Raw genomic sequence first — 25,775 nt, 5'->3', positions numbered from 1 at the left:
ATTTCTGTCCGGGTATGTTGCAGCAACACCCACCTTCTTTTCAGAAGGTCTGGGCCTGAATGGATTAATCTCTGTCTTGGATGGCAAGGCTAAAAAGGCCACCTTCTACTGGTAATTGATATGTCGTTCAACTGGTTGGAGAATCTCATTAACTTACTGGGAGAGAATTATACACAATTCATTGCTTTTCCAATGCCAGAAAAATAAGATGTTGAATAAACTCAGGCAGCAAAGCAAAAATAAAACTGCTTTCTTCTCGTTTTTTTTGACAGGACGAACATTTCCTACCCATGCATATTTCTCAGCTCAGTTAGGAGCTGGGCAGCTCTCACTGTTTAATCTCCTTAAGGCCTACTCATTGCTGGACAAGGAAGTGGGCTACTGCCAGGGCATTAGCTTTGTCGCTGGGGTCCTCCTTCTGCATACGAGTGAGGAGCAGGCCTTCGAAATGCTCAAGTTCCTGATGTATGATCTAGGTTTCCGGAAGCAGTATAGGCCTGACATGATGTCTTTGCAGGTATTGTGCTTGTTGTTCAACTTCTAATAAGCAGACTCCTTTCGAATTACAATGTAGTCAATAATGTGTTGAAAACTGCATTTGACCGATAACCATTGCACTCACTCAGGTCGCATGCAAAAATACCATGGATTAGGCCTGGAGTTTACGTACAGAAAGTCCACTCCCTGCAACATTCTCTCTGGTTATTGGCAGTGCGTGATCCCCTTCAGTTCTTGCTGCGTGGCAGTGCATTCATGGTGACTTTAAAGGTCCAAAGCAGGCACTGTTGGTTTATTGTACAGCTGCACAGCTTAGAGGAAACATTGCTGTTGCACAGGATACAAAATTGTCACGTTCTGTCAGATGAATCATTTAACACTGTGACCTGTCTCCATACCTTTTGCGTCTACAGTTTGAGAATCAATATTTATATTTTTCCAAAGGTGGCTTCAACAGTTAAAGTAGTTTAATTTCTAACAAATATTGTTGTAGAGTGTGTGAAATGTTGTACGGAGCATTGGCCAAAATGCATCTTTCATTAGCTAACTTAAAGGGAAGTCATGACTATGTACTTCTAAATAATTTTTAGAGAAACTAATATAATTACCTAAGGTTTTATCAAAAGAAAACCATTAATTCTTTCAGCTTTCAGAAGGCACTTGAAATCTCTCTCACAGAATCACGTGATTCTTACAGCACAAAATGAGGCCATTAGGCGCACCATCTGTGCTAGCTTTATGAATGAGACAAGTTACAATCTCCTGCCTTCTCCCCATTCTTTCTTTTCAGTTATCTCTGATATTTTCTTTTGAATACCTCAATTTAACTTGCCTCACCACACTCTCAGGCAGTGTGTTCCAAGTGTGAACCACTTGCTGTGTGAAAAATAATTTCCTCGTGTCACCTCTTTTTATTTGCTAATCACCTCAAATCTATACCCCTTGACCTTAATCCATTCTTGTTTCTCTGCATGATTTTGAAAATCCCAGTAAAATTGCCTCTCAATCTCTTCACCAGAGAAACTGCCAACCGGTCTCTCGTCTACATGTGGAGAGGTAGACTAAGTCATTCTGAGACTTTATTCTAAGCCATTTTAAGCCCAATCTCCTCCTCAACCTCTCTCCTCGTCTGAGATATAGTGACCCTCAGGTTAAGCCACCATCAGTTATTTCTATCTAATGAGAGAGCAGCCTGATGATCTGGTAAGATCATGGCAATTTTATGTTCATCTATTTTTTTAATATCCTATTTGTGGAATGGTGTCTTTCTTCCTTGATTTCATCACACATTTACTTCTGTGTGGATGTGGCTAAATATCGTAATGATGTGAGAGTTTTCTAGTGCATTCCAAACAGTACTTTATGTTTACAATATTGTTCATGACTTTGAACAACGCTTTAAAATCTCTTCTTAACGTTGTCTCCTCGAAGTTAAAGTCAGGTCTTCTCCAATTTTTCCACATGCTTGAAGTGCCTCATGCTCAGTGTCATTCTAGTGAATGTTGACCGCACCCTCACCAAATGCTTGTATCATGTTTATGGTTGAAGGAAAGTGTGGGAACACCATGGGAATGAAGTCTAGACAGCAGTGGGCTGGAAAATCAACGATTAGAATTGCTAATTTATATGTACAATTTGTATTTTTTAAAATGATAATTCAAAGAAGCTTCACTGAAAAACAGTTGCACTACATTCTCGTTGCAATTGCCAGCAGTTGTCTCTGGTGCTGTTTTAGGGCGGCACAGTGGCTCACTGGTTAGCACTGCTGCCCGACAGCACCAGGGTCACCGGTTCGGTTCCAGCCTCAGGTGACTGTCTGTGTGGAGTTTGTACATTCTCCCCATGTCTGCGTGGGTGTGCTCCGGTGTCCAAATATGCAAGTCAGGTGAATTGGCCACGCTAAATTGCCCATAGTTTTAGATGCATCATTCAGAGGGAAATGGGTCTGGGTGGGTTACTCTTCGAAGGCTCGGTGTGGACTGGTTGAGCCGAAGGGCCTGTTTCCACACTGTAGGGAATCTAATCTCACAGGCCAGTTTGATTGCAGGGAAAACTCATAACAGTTATATCATAGAGAATATTGCTTTATGGTAGAATGTCCTTAACCATTTTTTTGTAACCAAGCCTGGAAGGTAATTACAGAAAAGATGCAAAAGAAAAACAAATATGAATGTAAATTAAAGCAATCAGAAAGCCTCTGACTAAAATTCCTTGGAGAGTGGGTAGAACAAATACTCATTTTGAGCCTTCTGGTGGAAGGAGCGTGAATGTGATGGCAGGTAGGTGTAAATGGGGTGTGAATGCAGATTCACAGCTACATTTCCTCACAGTGTTTCCAGGAGTTACTCCATCCCTTCGTGCAGACTCACCAGCATTTTTGGTTTAGGCAAATTGCCTGGAATGATTTCTGAAACAGTTAGATGTAACAGTGTAAGGGGCATTGGGTTGCTCCAGACAGACAGAACAGGCTAGGCTTTCCTGGCTCCAAATATCTTCACATCCTATGTCAGAAGAAAGAGAAGGAACTGCCTGAAGAAGAGGCATGTCAACTGGTGCTGTACCGTGTGTCCCAATGACAGTCACAGAATGGTCCATATACATCTTGGGATCTAATCACCCATCTGCACCTTTTAACTTAAGAGCAACTGGGAAAAGAAAGGGCAAAAAATGTGGCATGTCTGCTTCTCAGTTCAGAAAAATAGTTGCCATTTTCAAATGAGACATGAATTGCTGTTTGTTTCTCATTAGAAAATCTGATGTACGTTGAACAGAAAGAATACATCCTTGCCTCCAAACTGTCAGCTCAGTATTTGGCCAAATAAGGAAAGGAGCATTTAAGGCCCACAATCGCAAACCTGAGACTCAATTTATGGTTCTATTGAACAACACTGATCCTCATACTCCTACTTGCTTGGTGACTAGAACAGGGCTGTCACAGTACTGGAGAAGTATGAGCAGTAGTGCCTTTGTGAGAGCTTCCAAATCCAATGTCAAGACAAATGGTCAAGCAGCTGTGTCCCCTCCCAAGTCTGTATACTCGGTATTAAGACAATAATCATTCAAAACCAGTCCTCTCAAAGGACTGTATACATGTAGCTGATACCAGACTCCTAAAGCAGTGTGCTCTGCTCAGAACCTAGTTGACGCAGGAGTCAGAGATGTCTTTAAAGCATCCCTGAAGAGATCAACCACCCACACAGGCTCTTAGGAGTCTCTGGCATGTGCGTGACCAAAATAAAGAAGGATCTTGCAGGAGTACATGAAATGGGAGGCTCCTTTGGAAATGCATGGAGACAAAGTCATGTCAGAGCAGGCAAACATCCAGACAAGGCATCTACACAATCCCTCAAGCCCCACATGACCTATCTGTGGAATAGTCTGGGTCACAGTTGGACTTAACGGTCATCTCAGAACCAGAGTGGAAGAAGGTCATCCTCAATACTGAGCAACTGTTGAAGCTGAAAGCAGCTACTGGAGCCTGTCTGTCTACAGCTTTTTCAGGACAGGCACCGCACAGCAATGAGTAAAGCTCGATGGAAGCTCGATGGAAGAAAGAAGGCAAAATCAAAGAGGCCATGGCTGCATTAATTCAATTATATTTAAAGAGTCCAAAATTGTGTGGTTTCCTTTCAGCATTCCTCTGTTTCATTTCCTCTCTCTTATGAAATTCAGCCAAAAGGAGAGGCAGTGTGAAATGAAATATGGACCTGCTAATAAGATCACAACCTTGTGCATGTCGCATGACTCAGTGACATTGAGACAAACACACACAGCTATCAACAGCAGCACATAATGAGACTGTCAGCAGCAAACTGATAGTGCTCGCTGTGGCTACGAAAACTATAGATGAGCAAGATAATAAAAGGAAGGCATCCATTATTCAGAGTGACCCATGTTGTGAACTTGGTAACCCAGTGAAAATCAATTGCTTTTCACTTTCTGCAGCAGAAGACGATGCACAAAGAGGGGCAGCAGATGTCGGTTGCCTCTTCCCTCTGAGAATGTTTACAGGAGCGATAAGGCACAGATGAGAATGTGATGTGGGAGATTGTTGTTTTTCTGGGGTCAGCTGGTAGCCATGGGTTGCGAGGGTGAAGTTTGAGTAGTTCATCAGCACCATCTTGATCTTCTGACATGCCACTGTTCAGTGGCACCTCTGCATGTGTTACATGGGTCTGCATAAATCTGGGACATATATCAGAAACAGGCAAGCCACATGCAAACTCAGACCCGCTGCTTGGTTCACAAACAGCAGGCAGACTAATGTTATTTTGACACAAGGGTTCAAGTAGTGCATACATACAGAGGTTTTTATGTTGATTTAGAAAGCTGAAGTTTATTGATGACTTTCTGAATCTCAGATACTCCAACTGAACCATGTATTGCAGTGCTACACCATACAACTAAACCTACCACAATGGGTTTTCATTTCACTGTAGAATGCTGGGAAATTGCACATTGTTTGTATGTCATTCCCTTGCTTGTTAAGTTGCCTTCCCTTAAAGAGGAGTGTTTTATCTACATTTGCCAGAAGACCAGGGAGCTTCTCTCTAGTAAAAAGAGAGAGAGAGAGACAATTGGTAGTGAGTTTCACCTGAGGGTCACTACGCCTCAGGCAAGGAATGAGGTGGAGACGGTGACCCCAGCTGGTGCAGGAACATATCATAAAGATCACGAACAGTAATTCCCCCTCTGGTAATTTATTTTCATTCATTCAGAGGATAAGGATTCAGTGAGCATGCCGTAGTTTGTCTCATCCCTAGTTGTCCATAGAGGATAGTGAAGAGCCACGTGGTTGAACTAGTGTAGTCCACGGGGTGTAGATACACTCATTGTTGATGGGAAGGAAGTTCCAGAATTTTCAAGAAACACTGATATAGTTCCGAGTAAGGAGTGTGAGGGTTGGGTAGGAACCTGCAGTTGGTACCCTGCCCATGCATCCGCTCATCTTGATTTTCCAGCTGATAGAGGTCATATTGATGTTGAAGAATCTTTGCTGAATTTCTGCAGAGCATCTTGTAGATGATACACACTGTTACCACTATAGGTTGGTTGCAGAGAGAGTGAATGTCGAAGGTGGCAGTGGGATGCCATTCAGGCAGTTTACTTTGTAACAGAAATAACTGTAAATAGGAAACGGAAAGGAGGGAGCACCTCAAGAAAATTACAACCACCAAGGGAAGTGGTACAGAGCAATAATTGGAGCTGTGAGCTGACAAGTCCCCAGGTCTTGATAGGTGGAGGGTTCTGGTTTGCACTCAATAATTTGCTGATTCTAGGTCGTTCAAATCAGCCCCAGATCCCTGGGCTCACACTGGACATGTTTAGGGAATGTGAAATGAAGACGGCAGTAGAGAGATGTTTCAGGGTAAAAGAACCTCTGCGTTTATTTAAATACAAAAGGTAAGTATGATACAAGAAATACAGATTTAAAAAAACACAAAACAGTAAAATTAACACTATCAATTATACAGAGGGCAGTAATGAAATACATATTAAATTAAACACAGGTCAAACACTATTAGAAGCTAAGAAGCAGTTTTAATCGCAGAAAGCTAATCATGCTTCCTACCCTTGGCTTTCCTGCACTGTCAGTATCCACGTTCCCCTCTGTGCTAGCTAGGTTGGAAACTTTGGGGTCTTGAGAGTTTCAGGTCACCACTGAGGAAAGCACAGTAAAGTGCGCCCAGTTGTTGAGATTCTTGCTGTCAATTCCGTTCGTTCAGAACAGTTCCGTGTCTGGAAGCTCTTGACCGCACAGCACTTGATTAGCTTCCTCCCTCTCGGATGTCCTTTGTTGCGATAATGCCTTTGTTTTGGCTTCCTGATTCAGCATTTTTCTGTTCGGTCTCTGTAGTTCTTGGTTCTGAAGGTGCTTGTTGGAGCTGGAAGCCTGTGGGGAAACGAATTGTGCACAAGCTTGGTGTTGAAAAGGCTCTCCGCTCAGTTCAGATCAGGGCTAGCAGTTATACAGACTGTGTGCTCTATTACCTCCCCCACAATCTGTGTTGCCATTGTGTTTCTGGTGTTCCCTTTGAGGTCATGGCTTCTTGATAGTTAAGAGTATGTGTGTATGGATATTGATTGAAGGTGAATGTTTGGTGCAGGCCCCCATACTGTCTGTGTTTGGTAGCCTGATGTGTAAAAGTTAATTTCAGAGTCAGGTTTGGTTGATTGTTCTCTTAGATTGGAGGTGTAAATTGGAATTCCAGGCTGAACAATAGTCCCAGAATGAAATCATTCTGGTTCTGTATGCATTTGTTGCAGCCTGAGCTCAGGCTTTTGTCCAGTGTTTTGCACGTCAGAAAAGTCCAGGGTTTTGTCCAGTATTTTAAATGAAGGGGATTCTTGCTCAATCCAACATGGGCTTCATTCTACAATCTTAAAAGAAGAAGCTAATAATGCTTTGGTTTTAATTTGCCAGATTTGGGAGAAGTTCCATTAGGATTGGAAGATGTGGAATATAACTCCTTTATTCAAAAAAAGAGGAAGATAGAAAGACAGAATGACAGGCCTGTTAACATCTGTTAGAGAGAAGATGTTAGAAGCTATTACTAAAGATGCTATAGCAGATACTTGAAAAAAAATCAAAATAATCAGGCAGGGCCATCATGGTTTGTGAAAGAAAAATCATGTTTAACCAATTTATTGGACTTCTTTGAAGAAATAACACATCCTGTTGGATAAAAGAGGAACCAGTTTATTTGGTGTAATTAGGCTTCCAAAAGATATTTGAGAAGCTGTGACTTCAAATGTTAGCTGGGAAAATAAAAGCTTGCAGTTGTTGTGGGTGTGTTTGCTTAGCTGGGAGGTTAGTTTGTAGATGTTTCTTTCCCTTTCTAGGTGGCATCCTCAGTGCTGTGGAGCCTCCAAAGAAGCTGTCCTGTGTCAGTTAGAATTTATTTGGTTTCATTCCCGCTGCTTCTGGTTGCCAGTTCCAGTTGTTTATTGCAGTGGTCAGTACATTGAGTATAGGTCAATGTGTTTATTGATGGAGTCCGTGGATGAGTGCTGTGCTTCTAGAAATTCTCTGGCTGTCCTCTGTTGGGCTTGTCCTGTTATTGTTGTGTTGTCCCAGTCAAATTTGTGATCCTTGTCATTTTTAGCTACTAGGGACAGCTGGTCTTGGCGTTTAGTGGCTAGTTGATGTTCGTGAATATGGATTTCTAGTTGTCTGCCAGTTTGTTCTATATAGTGTTTTGTGCAATCCCTGCATGGAATCTTGTACACCATGTTTGTTGCACACATGATGGGTATTGAGTCTTTTGTTTTGGTGAGATCTTGTCTGAGTGTGGCTATCAGTTTATGTGCTGTCATAAATCCAAGTGGTTGGAGGAGTCTGCCTGTCAGTATTGTGATTTTTTTTATATTAAGTTAAAAATCACACAACACCAGGTTGTAGTCCACCAGGTTTATTTGGAAGTACTAGCTTTCAGAGCGCTGCTCCTTCATCAGGTAACTAGTAGGGCAGAATCATAAGACACAGAATTTATAGCAAAAGATCACAGTCATGCAATTAAAATGATATATTGAACAAACCTAGATTGCTGTTAAGTCTTCCATCTTTTAGAATGGGTTGCAGATTTCAGTTCATTTATTTTTAAATCCCAGAACTTCTTTTAGGTCACATTCTCGAGATAACGTAAGGTTTTATAAAAAAGGTGATAGCTCAGCTCAGACAATGCATTGAAGGTGTGAGGTTAGAGTCTGTCTGTATCCCAAACTTGAGTCAGACTGGTTCTATTTCCAAAGTAGAAATTTATAAAATGATGTAAGAATTGACTGTCTGCATTGACTTTTATATAAGGTAGCGTGGTTAGTGTGTTGGATCGTGGCATTTCGACATCGGAACTGGCAACCGGAAGCTGCAGGAATAAAACCAAATAAATTCCAACCAACGCAGGACAGCAGCGCTTCACGGGAGGTTCCACAGCCTTGAGGATGTTATCTAGAAAGGGGACAAAATGTCTGTAAACCAACTTGCCAGCTTGATGAACATACCAACAATAACTGCAACTGGTACCTGAGCTACAAATATTTACACAAAGATTGAACATATCAGTTTATAGTGTAAAGGGTAACATAGAAGATTGACTGGTATCCTTTATCCATTTATTAAATACTTACATAAAATTTAATAAAACCGGTTAGGTTAGAATCAAAAATTGTTTACCTGCTCTTGTTTAGAGACTATCCTGGCCTTCCCAAACTCCACCTCTCTCTTACCCCCAACAACTATTTTGTTAATTTCTGGGATGCGAGTGCTCAGCATCCCTAATTACACTTGAAAAAGTGGAAATGAGCCACTTTCTTAAACAGTTGCAATCTATTTGATGAGGGTAGATACTTAATGCTATTAGGGAGGGAATTTTAGGATAATGACCCAGTGATACTAAAGGAATGGTCATATAGTTCAAAGTCAGGATGGTGTTTGGTTTGGCGGGGAATTTGCATTTAACGGTGTTGATGTGTATCTGCTGACCTGTCCTTCCTTGTGGACTGCTGGTATGTGGCTTGAGAGGGAACTTGTAGATGATGTTGTTCTCTTGCATCTGTTCATCTTGCCCTAGCTAATAGAAATTGCTGATTGGAAGATGCTATTGATGATACCTGGGTGAGTTACGACTGTGCATGTTGTAGGTGGTACACACTTGCGGCTGTGGAATAATGGTGGTATATTTCGGGTGGCAGATGAAGCAAGTTGCCCGCATCGTGTCAAGCTTCTCAAATGTTATTGGAGCCACACTCAACCAAGCAACTGGGGAATATTCCATCAGCATCTGCCAACTTTTGACTTGAAGGTGGCAGACAGGCTTTGAGGAGTCAGGAGCTGAGTTGCCTGCTGCAGAATTTCCAGTTTCTGACCTGTTCCTGTATTTGCTAACCATTAAACTGGAGAACAACTGTTCTGAACCACAGCAGCACCTTTTGATTGGTCTGATCCTACTTGTTGAGCAACTGCTTCTAACTGATCTCCTGATCAAAAATTAGGTCTGGTGGTTAAGATTAGATTTCTCATGTCTTCTGCTCCCTCTGGACAGGGGTTAAAATGGACAACAGATTATCTTCTGTTTTCTGATGTGTGATGCAATGGGGTGATACATGGGGCAAGAATTGTTAAAAAACTATTTCTATTCAGTAACGACAGGGGGTTATTTATCAGGCACGTTTTGTGAAACACTAGTGAATAGGAGTAAAGGAGACAGATAGTCCTGCTTCAGATTCTGTGTGGAATTCTATAGGACCAACGTGACCCACAGCATTTTAAACGTTGGGACTCATTTTTTTGATAATTTGCACACATGTCAATAATTTCACTGCTGTAGCTTGAACTTTCCACCTCTGATTATTGCTGCCAGCTTTAGTTCATCTCTTCCTGAACTGATGACTGGCGAAAGCTGAGATGAGCTACAGCAGAAGTAGATTTTACAGTCAGCCTGATGCCTGTCTCATACTACACAGCTCAGCTTTCCAGATCAGCCTCCAGGAGTCCTGTTCACTCGGTTTTTCAGATTTATCATTGGGGTTTAGCATGCTCCTCAGTTGTATTCATCTAGGGAAAGGGAGGTGTGAATGGTCCAAGTTAATTATGAAGAACCAACTTGTAGTGCATCTTGGTTTGATGCCTGCCTAATTTTCAAAAGTTTTTGTGTGTTTGGATGTGGTACAAAACAAGCTGCTATTTAAATGATCTGGAGAGCCCAAAGTAATTTGTTAAATGTTTATACTTGGGTCTTAGGCTAGTTGATATTCATGGTTAGTACTCATATTAAGTTAACTCAAGCACCCATACCGGTTAGGTTCATCATTTTCACTAAAAACAACTAAATGTCCCACATCTTCCTTTGTAAAGCAGTGAACATTTTAAGCATAATAACGCACCTGCACTGCACTTCTACCATGCTTTAATAAGTTTTCTGTAATGGAACCCAAAACTTGACACACGGGTTACTGTTTTGACCAAAGGTATTATCCATATTCATCTCCTGTCTTTGTCTGTGTATATTATTGGTGAGTTCTATCATCTTTGCTAAGATGGGCTAAATGATTTTTTTCTGCACCTTCATAATTCTGTGATTTTCTGAATAATCTCTTTCTATATATTGTAGGTCTCTGCTACTCCAATTTCAGCATTACCATTTAGGGCATACTGCTTTACTTCAAACATGTGCTTCACATTGCTCTGTGCGAAACTACATCTGTCACTGGAACACTCATCCTACTGGCTTATCTATCACTGCAGTCTTTCACAATTCTTATCTGAATTCATTCTTTCTTTTAATCCCTCTTCCTGATTTATTGAAATCAGCAAAGTCTGACACAGTTCATTTCATCGAAAGAAAGAGATTTGCAATTTATAACTTTTCACAATCTCAGGACATTCTACAGCCAATGTCTACTTTATCTAAACATGTCATAATCTACATCCATATCCAATTCTCACCTCAAAACTCTTTACTGCAAGAAGAAGACCTCAGCTTCTCCAACGTGACCTTGCAGGTTAAATCTCTTATCCATGGAGCCATTCTGCTGAATCTCCCTTAAGTACCCTCCTGTACTTCCTGATTATGGGATTAGTCACACCTTTTGAGCAGGAGATGTATGTACAGTATGTGAATAAATATTTTTGCTTGGATATATAGGCAGTGAAGTACTATTCTATTGTAGAATTATATCTTATGTTTTTATTATTTATTGCACCTGAACTGTGCAACAATTAACCCATTGTGTATTTTTCAGTGAAACTGTGGAGTTTTAATAATTATGATTAAAGCTGTAGTGCATTACCAAAGACATCTAATGATTAAAAGACAGTTCAGGAACCTCAAGGGATTTAGCAGAACACCCTCAGATTTCACGATCATCTCCCTTCAAAGAATTTTTTTATTGTGACTGAGAAAATATTTATATATTAAATGGTGCTTTGTGGTTGGATTGTGCGTTTAGGTTTGTGAGCCTGTATGTCTGCTCAGCACAGAATAACAGCAAAATGTGTCTGCTGTCTGCTGCAGAAATACTGATTGCACTTTGTCCTTTGGGCAGATTCAGATGTACCAGCTGTCAAGACTTCTACATGACTATCACCGGGATTTGTACAACCACCTTGAAGACAATGAGGTCAGCCCCAGCCTCTACGCAGCCCCGTGGTTCCTCACCTTTTTTGCCTCCCAGTTCCCACTGGGATTTGTCGCCAGAGTCTTTGGTAAGTATGAGCTTCATGTTCTGAATTCTATCGCTAGCATACAACAAGAGCTTAGGTAATGCTTTCCTTGAGAACCATCAGACTTGGATAGGGTTAGCCAATCAACTTCAGTTTTTGCAAAGGCCATGTACCATCTCTGGGTGTAGACTCCACTCAACCACCTGAGTGAAAATTATTATAAATGCCCTCATTCAAATACATAACCACCATACAAGCATACAGATTAGGATTAGGAGTAGACTATATGCCCTCCTGAGCCTGCACTGCCATTTAATAAAATCATAGCTGAACTGATTATTATCTCACACGCTGTAGGATCATTACTGCTGCTTGTTAGTATGGAAAGCTGCCACCAATCCTTCTTTCTAGATATTTTTAATCTAACCAGTGTGAAAAAGGTTAGAGCAGGTGGGACTTGATCCTGGGTCTTCTGACTCAGAGTTAGAGACATTGCCGCTGCTTCACAGAGGCCCTTTTCCATCTTACTCCACTAATTCTGAGGTTTATCTAATTAGCAATGATAAAGGATAAACCACCATTGAGTTTTAATGAGATGAAGCACTTGTCTGAACAACAAAGTATAGATTACAGTGTGATAGCAATATATATATGTTACATAGGCAAGTTTGGCATAGTTACGAAAATGATCAAGTCTCTATCAGGACCTTGTGCAAGACTGGCTCTTCTTCACCTACGGATTGTATGACATCATCAAATTAGGTGGAGCTTAAAGTACTTTTGACATTAACACTTTCAGAACTATTACCTTATCTCCCACTAGGTATTTTTCCCTTTTGTTATACTTACCCATATTTATAAATTTAGGCATTCAATATCACTCTGTCTCTTCACAAGTCTCTGACTTCACACATTCGGGCACCTGAGGTTTCACAATTCTTCTGGGATTAACTCTGTTTGATTGGAGAAGATTAATGGGTCTTTGCATCAAAATCTGTTTGATGATTCTTGTCTCTTTTAAACTATTCCTCGCAAAACCCATTGGTCCCTTCATTCAGGATCTTATCTAGAGGAACATTAATCTCCAGAAATTCCCTTTACAAGTGAGCATTTTCCTGCTAACTCAGGTAGTTGTCTCATAACTTCATTAGGAGAACTCTTTGTCTTGTGAATGCATATCATAGAAGACAGTTACTCTACTTTGGTAGGTATTTTCATTTTCGCAGAAGCCTGGATTTTCAGACTAGCAATTTCTTCCTTTTGACCATGTCTTGGAAGTTATGGAATTTGGTCTGGCTTCCATAAGGTTGCATGTATCTCATCCCCATTTTATTCTAGAAATCTTTATATTTAATCTGCTGATAGGTCTGTGTTGAAGTATTGAAGCTCTCTACTTCAACTCATTCAGTGGGTTGGATGTTTTCAGTTGCATTCTCTGGATGTCCTGGTGAACTAGACATTTTCAAATCCTTTGTCATGGTGCTAGTAGGTGTTTGCTTATTTTAGTAAAACTGTTGTCACTGGTACTGATAATTCTTCTTCGAAAGACAAAGGATTGAAAAGCTGTTCTTCAGCTTATGTTGACTTATCATCTTACATCAAAGTCAAATTTGCTGATTTATTTTGTGTAGAAAACAATTGTGCTTTTTTAAATTACTTCAGTTAGAGATTCATCAGTGAACTCTCAAGTCAGTTGTACCGTTCATTTTTGTTCTGAGTATTTGCTTCATTTGGAAAACTTTGGTTCTTTATGTCTTCTGATCTGTTTTCGGTGCTGATTATAATAGCAAATATTTCCACAATTATAAAAGCAGCGAATTCCTTCCTGTTACCTGGAACAATTCTCTGAGAGTCATGGAGTCATTGAGATGTACACCTCAGAAACAGGTCCAACTCATCCACGCTGACCAGATATCCTAAACTAATCTAGTCCCATTTGCCAGCACATGGCACATATCCCTTGAAACTCTTCCTATTCATATACCCACCCAGATGCCTTTTAAGTGTTGTAATTGTTCCAGTCTCCACCACTTCCTCTGGCAGCTTATTCTATATTTTCTGTGTGAAAAAGTTGCCCGTTAGGTCTCTTTTAAATTTTTCCCGTAACCAATGCCCTTGAGTTTTGGATTCCCCTTACCCTGGGGAAAAAGACCTTGATGATCCACCCCATCCATGCCCCTCATGATTTTATAAATCTCTATAAGGTCACCCCTCAGCCTCTGACACTCCAGAGAAAACAGCCCCAGCCTATTTAGCCTCTTCGTATAGGTCAAACCCTCCAACCCTGGCAACATCCTTGTAAATCTTTTCAGAATCCTTTCAGTTCTTATGCCAATGTAGGTAATTTCAATAAATTCTTTCTTCTTGGGTTCCGCCATAATTCTAGAAAGTCCAAGGAAACCTTCTACACATTGCATGAACTGGTCATTAGTAGTTTGTTTCTAAACCTTTTGTTCTGTTGGAGTTAGTTGAACTCCTTCTGCAGTCTTAAGGATGTTGAGGTCAAAACATGCATACAGACTCAGATTGTGAATTACATGCACGTTTTCAACTCTCTTAGGTTCTTTGTGTTGTGGTACTACTGGTAACATTCCTTTGCTCTTGAGAATTCTTCCACCGTAGAGCATGTAGTGCTATCTTCATAAGCTGCAATTTATGTTTCTTCAGACATAGCATTTGATCTGACAGAACTGTGATATTCGTACCTGTACCAAACTTAAAACTAACTGATGTCCTTTACATACACCAGCCCTGTCAGGTTTGAAGCAGTTGCATCACTAATTTCCCTTAGGAATGCCTCAGGTATCTTTCCAATGATAATTATTATACTCTGTTCATCTGTTTGCTTGAGTAACTCCTGTCACTTTTGCTGCTCTGAAATTGTATTTTACCTCTGTCCATCTTCTGGAAATGACCTATAGTTATATACTACTGTGTCATATCTGGGCACCGATTATACTAATATGGCTTTCTTGTTCCACAGCACTAACACTGACTCTTTATATCTACTGACTGGTGTATTCTTTGTATTGGTTTGTTACATTTATCAGTAAAATGTCTATATCTTAAAACTGGATAGGTTTAATTGGTCTACTGTGGCAAGGTTGTCTACATATCTCGGAATATACCTGTGAGTCCTCCTGGCTTCTGCTTGTAACATTCTAACATAACTTGAATAGTTTTCTCCAAAGTCAAATATTCTTTGGATGCAATAACTCTAACAAGGACTTGTCAATAATTTAGACAACAAATTTGGCTATTTATATCCTGCTTTTAAAGTTCCAAAGTAACGGGTCTTTACTAATCTGTAGAAATCATTAGTTAAATAATCTACCAATTCCTTTGGATGGTGAACCTTCTGTTAAATCTTGCTCATTTGGCAATGTATTTGGTGTCAGATTGAAGTAATAAAAGCTGATAAAACTTCATCAAAAGTACCAGTGCCTTCTTTTATATTTAGGAAATTTATAATCTTGCAGTAGCATCTACTGAATCTAAAGTGTATTTACTTATTTAGGTTGAGATTTAGTATTTAATTTTGAAACAATTCTCAATCCTAAGAACAGTCTTCTCCAAGATGTCCAATCCCACATTCTGTTTAGTCTTCTCTGACATTAAATTTTGATGGCTATATTATTTATCTTCCCATTTCCTTTTAATATAACTATTCTTTTCACATGGAGGCTATTTTAAATCTGACACATCTCAATGCTGTGGTTCGATTTTCCTTAAGAGATCTAATTATTCCCCAATAGATAAGTGGTAATGATTGAAATCTTGTGATCTCGCAATAAATCAGTGCAGTTTTAATTCTGTTATATTAAAATCTCTTTAAACCTTTTAATTCTATATAATGGCAATGCAGACCTTAAACAGGGGTGTTACATTAGCCACTTTACAGTCATCTGGGACCCTCCCTGACTCCAGTGATTCCTGAAAGCCAATGCCTCTAATCTCCACAGCCACCTTCTTCAGAGCTCTGGGGTGTAATAAATCTGGTCTGGATGATTTATCTGCCTTTAGACTTTTCAGCTTCCCCAGCACCTTCTCCTTATTGATGGCCACCACACTCACCTCTGTCCCCTGCCTCTCTTGTACTTCTGGTATGCTGCTCGTATCTTCCACTGTGAAATCTCACACAAAGTACTTTTCCAGTTCCTCTGCCATTTATTTGTTCCCCATTACTTCCACTCCTGCCTCTTTTTCCAGCAGTCCAAAGTCCAGCCTTGCCTTTCTCTTACCTTTTATATATCTAAAAATAATTCTTGCCATCTTCTTTTATATTACTTAATAACAACCTCATATTTCATCTTCTTCCATTTCAGTTTTCTTTTAGTTATCTTTGCTGCTTTTTAAAGGCTTCCCACTAATCTTTTTAGATTAGATTACTTACAGTGTGGAAACAGGCCCTTTTGGCCCAACAAGTCCACACCGACCCGCCGAAGCGCAACCCACCCATTCCCCTACATTTACCTAACACTATGGGCAATTTAGCATGGCCAATTCACCTGACCTGCACATCTTTGGACTGTGGGAGGAAACCGGAGCACCTGGAGGAAACCCACGCAGACATGGGGAGAATGTGCAAACTCCACACAGTCAGTCGCCTGAGGCGGGAATTGAACCCGGGTCTCTGGCGCTGTAAGGCAGCAGTGCTAACCACTGTGCCACCGTGCCGCCCACTAATCTTCATCACATTGTAATGCCTTTTCTGTTGCTTTTATGCTGTCCCTGATTTCTGTTGTCAGCCATGGTTACCTTGTCCTCCCCTTAGTATATTTCTTCTTCATTGGGATGAATTTCTGATGTATATCCTGAATTACCCCAGAAATTCCTGCCACTGCTGGTCCACCATCTTCCCTGCTAGGCTTCCCTTCCAGTTAACTCTGGCCAGCTCCTCCCTCATCCCTTTGTAATTACCTTTATTCAACAGCAATACCATTATGCCTGATCTCAGCTTCTCCCTCTCAACCTGTAGAGTGAACTTTATCAAATTATGCTTGCTGCCCCCGAAGGATTACTTCACCTTAAGCTCTCTAGTCAAGTCTGCCTTGGTACACATCCCAGATCTGCAGTCAGTGATACTTTTGGGATCCCACAATCTGTGATCTAGTAGTAATCTGATGATCTGTTGCAGTGATGACAGCTGAGTGGGACGTATAGACCAAGGAACCAGGGAAAACCAATTTGCTGTCCTGTAAAATAGTGACAACTTTTACACCACTGAAATGAGCAGACAGAACCTTGGTTTAGCTTTTTATCTGGAAAATTTAACTTTCAATGGTACAGCTGTCATTCAGTAATAGGTTGAAGTGTCATCCTGTAGTTATGTCTTTGGAGAAGGATGTGAACTGACACCAGACTGACTCAGAGGGAAGACCACTATTGCTGAGTCACACCTACATGTAGGCTCATTAATGGTACATGTGAGGAAGAAACAAATCTGATGTTGCATTAGTCCTTCCAGGTTTATGAGTTAGTCAAATGGTTTTTGCAGATTTTAAAGGCTATTGCCCTGCAATGATCTCTACTTGACCTTAGAGCACTTCGTCTCATTGTGAGAACGAAAAATGAACATTACTCTCATTCTTGACTCTTAACTCCTGCTAAGCAGGAAAACTGGAGGGAGCAGCTTTATTTTAAGAAAAGTCTGTTTTCAAAGGACGCCTACAGGGGAAGCAGGCCATTTGGCCCATCAAGTCCACTCTGACCCTCCAAAAAGCATCCAACTCAAACCCACCCTTTCACCTATCACCCTGCATTTCCCATGGCTAACCCACCTAGCCTGCACATCCCTGGACACTTTGGACAATTTACCCTCGTCAATCTGCCTAATCTGCACATCTTTGGACTGTGGGAGGAAATGGGAGCACTCAAAGGAAACCCATGCAGACAGGGGGAGAATGTGTAAACTCCACATAATCAGTCGCCCGATATTTTAATTTCCATATCTGATTTAATTTGATTCTACACACCAGGAATAGGTAGAATGTTGTAAAGCAAAATTTACATATGATTTCAGTTTTTAGTCTGCTTTGCATTCCGCATATGCAGCCATTTCTTGAAGAAGGCTTGAGGAGGGTGGTTGAGTATGGGATAGTGGTAACTATGGTAACAAAAGCAGTACCTCCTCCCACTGAGAGTGGCTAACAAATGTAGGTTGGTTGTAGGCTTCACTCTGTACAATGAGTGCTGGAATATTTGCGCTGCCTGCAAACTGTGAAAATATTTATGATAAACTTTGAGATATCAATGGATTTGGGAACCTCCATTTGACAGTTGTTCTAGAGAGCTGATTAAAACAGTAATTATGAATACAGGTCCACAGCTTACCATGAATTGTAGTGCTTGACATGTTTGATGAGTAACACTGTTGGAAAACCATCATGTCTGTATAGCACAGATTTATTCTCACAGGTAAGCTGCTTTATTAAATGTCTGTCTGGGACCTCGTTGGGAGAACTGACCTGTCTGAGTACTCAAGTATTGCTAAGTCGCATAAACATAATATTGATTCTTTTTAAATTCTACACATGGTACCAAATAGGTAATAATTTGGACTTGAAAATGGAGATGTTCTGACTAACATAAAGACTTGTGGGTCTGTATTCTTTTTCCTTTTCCAAAAAAACAGATATTATGTTTCTCCAAGGGACTGAGGTGATATTTAAAGTGGCCCTTAGCCTGATGAGCAGTCACGAGGCATTAATTCTGAAATGTGACAGTTTTGAGACCATCGTAGATTTCATAAAGTCAACGATTCCAAATCTGAGTCACACACAGATGGAGAAAACTATTGTTCAGGTACTAATGTCATTATTTAGTATTGTGAACTTTTCAAATTGCCTGGATTTGTATTTTTCGAAACTATCTAAGTTTTGTCAAGGGTCAGACACAGAGAGGATATTCATAGTTAATTCACTAATAGTGCAAATATCTGCATCAATATAATATTGATTATCTATACTAACCTGTTTTAGGCAAGGTCATACTTTCATATTTCACTAAGAATAAAGAAAAATTTATTTTTATCATCTTTTGTTCCACTATCTGTGTAGTTTTAGCACTTAAAAGTTATTTACTAATTAACAGCTTTCAGATTTAAACTGTCTTTTGTATCAGAACAAATGGAATACCTATGTTTATGATAGAATTAATAGACAGTGTATTTGACCTTTTTAAAACAGCAAACTGCAATCACTGAACTGTCTGCATGTGGGTAGAAGTTTTAAACTGAATAGCTTTTCTAATGTCCATGGGGATTTAATATTTTATCATCACACTGCCTGTCCTTGATATAATAAAGATAGTGTGACCATAAGTGCAGCCTGGCGCGCTTTATGCTTTTCTATAAATCATCCGGAGGGATAATTTAAGGCCATTAATAGTTATGTATTAGTCCAAAGGAGCTGTAAAGCTAATGTTACTTGTAATTTACAGACCAGTCTTAAAAGTGTTTGACCTCAAGTTACAGGAAGAGAGTAAGGTTTATGACTTTGTTGATCACATCTAAGTGATGCTGTTAGCACAGTAGCCCTCAACAGTGGTTTATATTTTACTCAGTATGTTTTACTGCTTGTTTAATGTATGTCAAGTACAACTTTCTACACAGTGTTTATATAGCACAGCTGTGCTCCACTTCAAGAGTTTTCTTTTTCCTTCTACATTTGTCCAGCCTAACAACTAGCATTTGAGAACAAAAGTATTGTTCAGGATTCTGTTATTATGATTTTGTAGTTGGCTAGTGCTTCAGCAGGTTAGACGTGATCCTCATGGCCCAAGGGAGACCCTGACTGTCAATCAGCCCTATTGTTAGCAGTACAGGATATGAGCAAACACATGAAACTCTGCTCCACTAATTAAATTGTTCAATACAAACTAGCATCATGGATTGTGTGAAAACGATCTTTCCTTTCATTTACCCTAAGCTCCCACAACAAAGAAAGATGTTTTTTGTTCACATCATATAACTAAAGAGGAGAAAGTAAAAACTACCAGGGTGCCAGAATCCCAATATCCCAGAAATGTCATATGAACCAAAACCGTGTATGTATCCTCATAAAATCGTCCCACCCAATCTCCTTTAATGCATTATCTGCCTAGATATAATCTCCAAAGTGTTTAAGAAAAGCTATTTGAGATGCATCTTCCAACTCCAATCTGGTTTCAGTATATGTAACTACATTGGCTCCTTGTCCAACAATGCTTCCGTTTTATAATTATTATTGTATTTTTCAAATTCCTGCACGGCTCTCTTCATCCCTGTTTGTGTAATCTCTTAACAACTGGGCAGGATAGGCTGAATGGACTCCCTCTCTCTGTGCGACTTCAGTTCTTTCAGTTATTCTCTTTCTGGTTCTCAAGAGTGAGGACCATAAATCTTACCATTAGCGGAGTTCTTACAACATGAAATACTAGCTCTCGATGTCGAGATCCATCCATATTTACAATGGCGATTCACCAATGTCTTGAGACTCAGACTGATAGATGGCGAGCTGCTGCTTTCAATAGTCCAACAGCAAAACCACAAATCCTTCAGCTGCTTGTGCTGATTGGTGACTCAAGGCTTATGTTGTTCTCAATACTGTTGCTAGATTGTTTCCCACACTGGTTATGATGGCATATGGTGAACTTGCCATTACTGTTTCCTGCAATTTCTGGCCAGCATTGCATCATTGTTGTCAACAGATGAGACAAATCTTAAGTTATTCATCAGTGTACAAAGATAATTTTCAGTTCAACAGTTTCAATATTCTAGGGACAAGGTCACAATCCTCTTTTAAGTTTAAATCTGTATGACAGCATCAGCTCCTCCTAGCAGTAATTTCAGGTCTCCTTCATTTGCTGTTTTCAGTGAATCATTTCTGGTGTGTTGTAGGTGTTTGAGATGGACATTTCCAAGCAGCTCCATGCCTATGAGGTAGAGTACCATGTGTTGCAAGATGAGATGGTGGAGAATTCATTGCCCAATGATGATGGAGACCGTCTGGAGAAACTGGAGAGAGCAAATTGTCAGCTTAAGAGACAAAACATGGAGCTACTGGAGAAGCTTCAGGTAACAATGACATCAACTGTAAAACTGTTAACGCAAATGATATTGTCTCCGGAAATGAGATACCCACAGGATCTTTTCTTTGGGACAGATAACACATACGTCTGACTTCAGTATTTTTTAATCAAGTAAATTAATTTTAATCCTGCAATGTCAGGTGCTTTTGGATGTCAAAGACAATTGTGTCCATCATTAGGGTGACACGGTGGATCAGTGGTTAGCACTGTGTTTCCGTGGGTTTCCTCCCACACTCGAAAGATGTGCAGGTTAGGTGAATCGGCAGTTCTAAATTGCTCTGTAGCATTCAGGATGTGCTGGCATGGTGCATTGGCACAGTTACCAGGATAAGGTAGGGGTATCTGTCTGGGTGGAAGGGTCAGTGTGGACTTGATAGGACAAATGGCCTGCTTCCTGTAGTGATTCTACGATTCAATTTTTTTCTATGTTTAGGTTCCCATTCATCTGTCAGTTATTTTCTGTACAGCCGATTGAGCTATAGGACATACTCTGACCCTCAATAAGCCTAACATCACTATGCTGCTTTCTACATATTAAAGTATTGGCCAACTAATTCTGGCTCAGACATGAAAATTGCGGGAAGTCATAAAGTGCATGAAACTTCTTGATTAATTATAAGACCAAAAGCAAAGTAGTTGACACTTAAGTGTCCTCTGAAATGGCCTAGCAAGCCACTGCGTTGTACTAAACCTCTAAAAGATTTCAGAAAAGGAACAAAAATGGACGGACCACCTGGCATCAACTTTGGCACTGGAAACTTCCATGGTAAACACAGCTCTGTTGACACTGCAAAGTTGTCCTTACCAACATCTGGGGGCTAATGCCAAAATTAGGACAGCAAGCTGATAGAGTGGTCAAGCAGCAGCTTGGCAAAGCAATTACTCAGGCAATTGTAACTTGCTGATAATGTTTTAAATGCCACCATAATAATCCGTAGGTATGTCATGTCCCACCAGCCAAACATACCATGCAGAGCTGGTGTATAGTGGTGTAGTGTCGGGAGGGAGTTTTCTCAAGTTAAATGTGATCAAGGAAATCATTTGCTGATTACCGCATGTAACAGCCCTAAATTTCCTCCAAACCAAGGCTAATGAACGAGTACTACTCCATATTTCACGCCACTTGGAAAATGCACTGAGGTTGCCAAAAGTACAGAAAGTATTCTAGGTGGGGGATGCTGCTACCAACAGTGGCTCGGTAGTGTTTCTAAAGTTCAAGCTGACCAAGCCATTGAGTCAAACAGCATGGAAACAGATCCTTCAGTCCAACTAGTTCACGCTGACCAAGTTTTCTAAACTAAACTACTCCCACTTGCCTGCGTTTGGTCCTTGTCCCTCTAAATCTTTCCTATTCAACCTTTCCTATCCAAATGTCATCTAAATATTATAACTATACCTATACCTACCACTTACTCTGGCAAGTCATTCAACATATGAACCACCTCTGTGTGAAAAGGTTGCCCCTCACATTCTTTTTTTAAATCTTTCTCCTCTCACCTTAAAAATATGTCCCCTAGTTTTGAGCTTCCCTACCTTAGGGAAAAGACCTCTGCTTTTAAGCTTATATATTTCCCCTCAGGATTCTATAAGCCTCTATGAGGTCACCTCTCAACCTCCTACACTCCAGTGAAAAAAGTCCCAGTTTATTCAGCCTCTCCCATTAGCTCAAACTGTGCAGTTCTGCCAATATCCTGGTAAATCTTTTTCTGAATGCCCTCTCCAATTTAATAATATCCTTCCTACAGCAGGGCGACCAGAACTGTACACAATACTTCAAAAGTGGCCTCACCAACGCCCTGTCCAACCTCAACATGACATCCTAAATATTATACTTAATGGTCTGAACAATGAAGGCAAGTGTCCTAAATGCCTCCTTAACCACCCTGTCTACCTGTGACGCAATTTTCAAAGAACTGTGTACCTGGACCACTTGATCTGTCTGTTCGACAACACTGTCCAGGGCCCTATCATTATCTGTATAAGTCCTGCCTTGTTTGTTTTACCAAAATGCAAAATGTCACATTTATCCAAATTAAATTCCATCTGCCATTCCTCAGTCCATTGGCTCAATTGGTCAAGACCCTTTTGTAATCCTAGATAATCTTCTTCACTTTCAACTGTACCACCAATTTTGGTTTCATCTGAAAAGTTACTAACCATGCCTCCCAAATTCTCATCCAAATAGTTTCTATAAACGAGAAACAAAAGCGGTCCCAGAAGCAATTCCTGCAGAACACCGCTGGTCACAGGCCTCCAGTCTGCAAAATAACTCTCCACCACCACCCTCTGTCTCCTACCGTCAAGCCAATGAGCAGCTAGACTGGGTCTGCAGCATGTTGTGAGGAAACGAACAAGAGGGAGAAACATTCTTGACCTCACCCTCATTTAATCTATCTGCTGCAAATGCACCTGTCTATGACAATATCGATAAACGTGACCACTATATAGGCCTAATGTGACAATTTCACCGTACTAGTCTTCAAAATGATTTAGCAACTCAAGATGGCCATCTGTGAAGCACCATCAGTAGCAATGGATTTGTACTCAAAGAAAATTTCAACCTCATAGCACAGCATATCCCCATCTCCCCAATACCATCAAGGGGCTCAAACCTAGTTCAATAAAGAGTGCAGGAAGGCACACCCGGAGCAATATCAGGTATGTCTAAAAATGAGGTGCCAACCTGATGAAGCTACAAAGCAGGACTACCTGTGTGCTAAACAGCATTAGCAGCAAGTGAAAAGGTTAAGTGATTCTATAGCCAAGGATCAGATCTAAGCTTTGCAGGCAACCAATCCAGTCATAAATGGTGGTGGAAAATTAAATAACACATTCGAGGATTGGGCTCCACAAGTATAGCCATCCTCAATAATGGGGGAGCCCGGTACAAAAGATAAGATTGAAAAATCCACAACAATTCGCAACATGTGCCAAGTCAGAGATACATTTTGGCTCCCTCCAGAGGTTCCTGCCATCACAGGTGCCAGTCTTCAGCCAATTCAGTTCATTCCATATGATATCAGGAAAAGGCTGGAGGCATTGGGCACTGCAAGGCTATGGGCACTGACAAAATTCTGGCAACACTACTGTAGAAGTTTGCTCCAGAACTTGCTGTGTCAATAGCTAAGATGTTTCAGTACAGCAAGGACACTGTCACCTACCTGGCAATGTGGAAAATTGGCCAGGTATATGCTGTACACAAAAAGCAGGACAAATCCAAGCTGACCAATTACCACCCCATCAGTCTACTCTTGATCATCAGTAAAGTCATGGAAGGTGTTATCTACAGTGCTATCAAGTAGCTCTTCCTTGGCAATAACCGCTCACTGATGCCCCAGTTTGGGTTCTGCACGGCCCACTCTGCTCCTGACCTCATTACAGCCTTGGTTCAATTATGAACAAAAGAGCTTGATTCCAGAGATCACTTGCTTGAGCATTCACTCCCTCCACCACTAATGCTTAGTAGCAGCAGTGTGTACCACCTACAATATGTACTGCAGAAATTCACCAAGGTTCTTTCAATATTAAATTCCCAATACGTGGACACTATCACGTAAAAGGACAGGGAAGTAAACAGATGGGAACACCACCAATTGCAAGTTTCCCTCCAACTCACTCACTGCCTTGACTTGGGGGTATATCATCGTTTCTGTCCTGTCACTGGGTCAAAATTCGAGAACATCCACCTTGAAAGCATGTGGGTCTATCTAAACCAAATGGACTGAAGCAGTTCAAGAAGGCAGCCCACCATGGCCACCTCAAGGACAATCAGAGATAGACAATAAATGTTGGCTTGGCCAACAAAGTACACCTAGAGTCATAGAGATGTACAGCATGGAAACAGACCCTTCGATCTTAACTCGTCTATGCCGACCGGATAACCCAACCCAATCTAGTCCCACTTGCCAACACTTGGCCCATATCCCTCCAAACCCTTCCTATTCATGCCTTTAGATGCCTTTTAAACATTGCAGTTGTACTAGCCTCCACCACTTCCTCTGGCAACTCATGCCATACACATACCACCCTCTGTGTGAAAAAGTTGCCCCTTAGGTCTCTTTTATATCTTTCCCCTCTCACCCGAAACCAATGCCCTCTTGTTCTGGACTCTCCCACCTCAGAGAAAATACATTGTCAGTTTATCCTATCCATGCCCCTCATGATTTTATAGACCTCTTATAAGGTCAGCCTATTCAACCTCTCCCTATAGCTCAAACCCTCCAACCCTGGCAACATCCTTGTAAATCTTTTCTGAACCTTTTCAAGTCTCACTACATCCTTCCTTTAGGAAGGAGACCAGAATTACACACAATATTCCAAAAGTGGCCTAACCAATGTCCTGTACAGCCGCAACATGACCTCCCAACTCCTGTATTCAATACTCTGACCAGTAAAGGAAAGCATACCAAACACCTTCTTCACTATCCTATCTACTTGATGACTCTACTTTCAAGGAACTAAGAACCTGCACTCCAAGGTCTCTTTGTTCAGCAACACTCCTTAGGACCTTACCATCAAGTATATAAGTCCTGCTAAGATTTGCTTTCCCAAAATGCAGCACCTCACATTTATCTAAATTAAACTCCATCTGCCACTCCTCAACCCATTGACCCATCTGATCAAGATCCCGTTGTAATCTGAGGTAAGCTTCTTCGCTGTCAAATACACCTCCAATTTTGGTGTCATCTGCAAACTTACTAACTATACCTCTTATGCTTCTCCTTTAGGGAAGAAAATGTGCCATTTGGTGTGGCCTTCATGTGACTCCACATTGATAAATATGGCTGCATTCTTAAATGATCTAACAAACCACTTAGTTTGGGTAACAAATGTTAGCTTTGCTAGCAACACTGTATTCCATGAAAGAATGAAAAATTGTAAAGAAGTTATACAATTAATTTGCAAAGGAGATGATATTATTGTTTAAATTTTAAAAATGTTAGTGTCATCACTATTATTTCATCATCACTGACACAGTCATATCCCTGAGATGGTCATGAATAGCTTACATGTAACTGAATATTTTGCTAAGCTATGTCAGAGGACA

The 25,775-nt window shown here is 40.6% G+C and overlaps 1 protein-coding gene across 2 annotated transcripts in view; it reads left to right on the top strand.

Annotated features, from left to right (window-relative positions):
• The window catches only part of tbc1d4 (TBC1 domain family, member 4), a 288,880-nt gene that overhangs the window by 260,154 nt on the left and 2,951 nt on the right, over window positions 1-25,775 (top strand). For both annotated transcript variants that reach the window (XM_043691388.2, XM_043691389.2), the window contains 4 exons: window positions 273-517; window positions 11,542-11,701; window positions 18,294-18,463; window positions 20,538-20,714. In XM_043691388.2, the coding sequence (XP_043547323.2) occupies window positions 273-517; window positions 11,542-11,701; window positions 18,294-18,463; window positions 20,538-20,714 (752 nt within the window). The remainder of the gene's footprint in view (window positions 1-272; window positions 518-11,541; window positions 11,702-18,293; window positions 18,464-20,537; window positions 20,715-25,775) is intronic.

Source organism: Chiloscyllium plagiosum, unplaced genomic scaffold (genome assembly GCF_037043375.1).
Source record: "Chiloscyllium plagiosum isolate Xiang-an unplaced genomic scaffold, Cpla_swu_hap1 HiC_scaffold_6, whole genome shotgun sequence".
Lineage (NCBI taxonomy): Eukaryota > Metazoa > Chordata > Chondrichthyes > Orectolobiformes > Hemiscylliidae > Chiloscyllium > Chiloscyllium plagiosum.
This window is presented reverse-complemented; position numbering and strand designations above follow the sequence as displayed.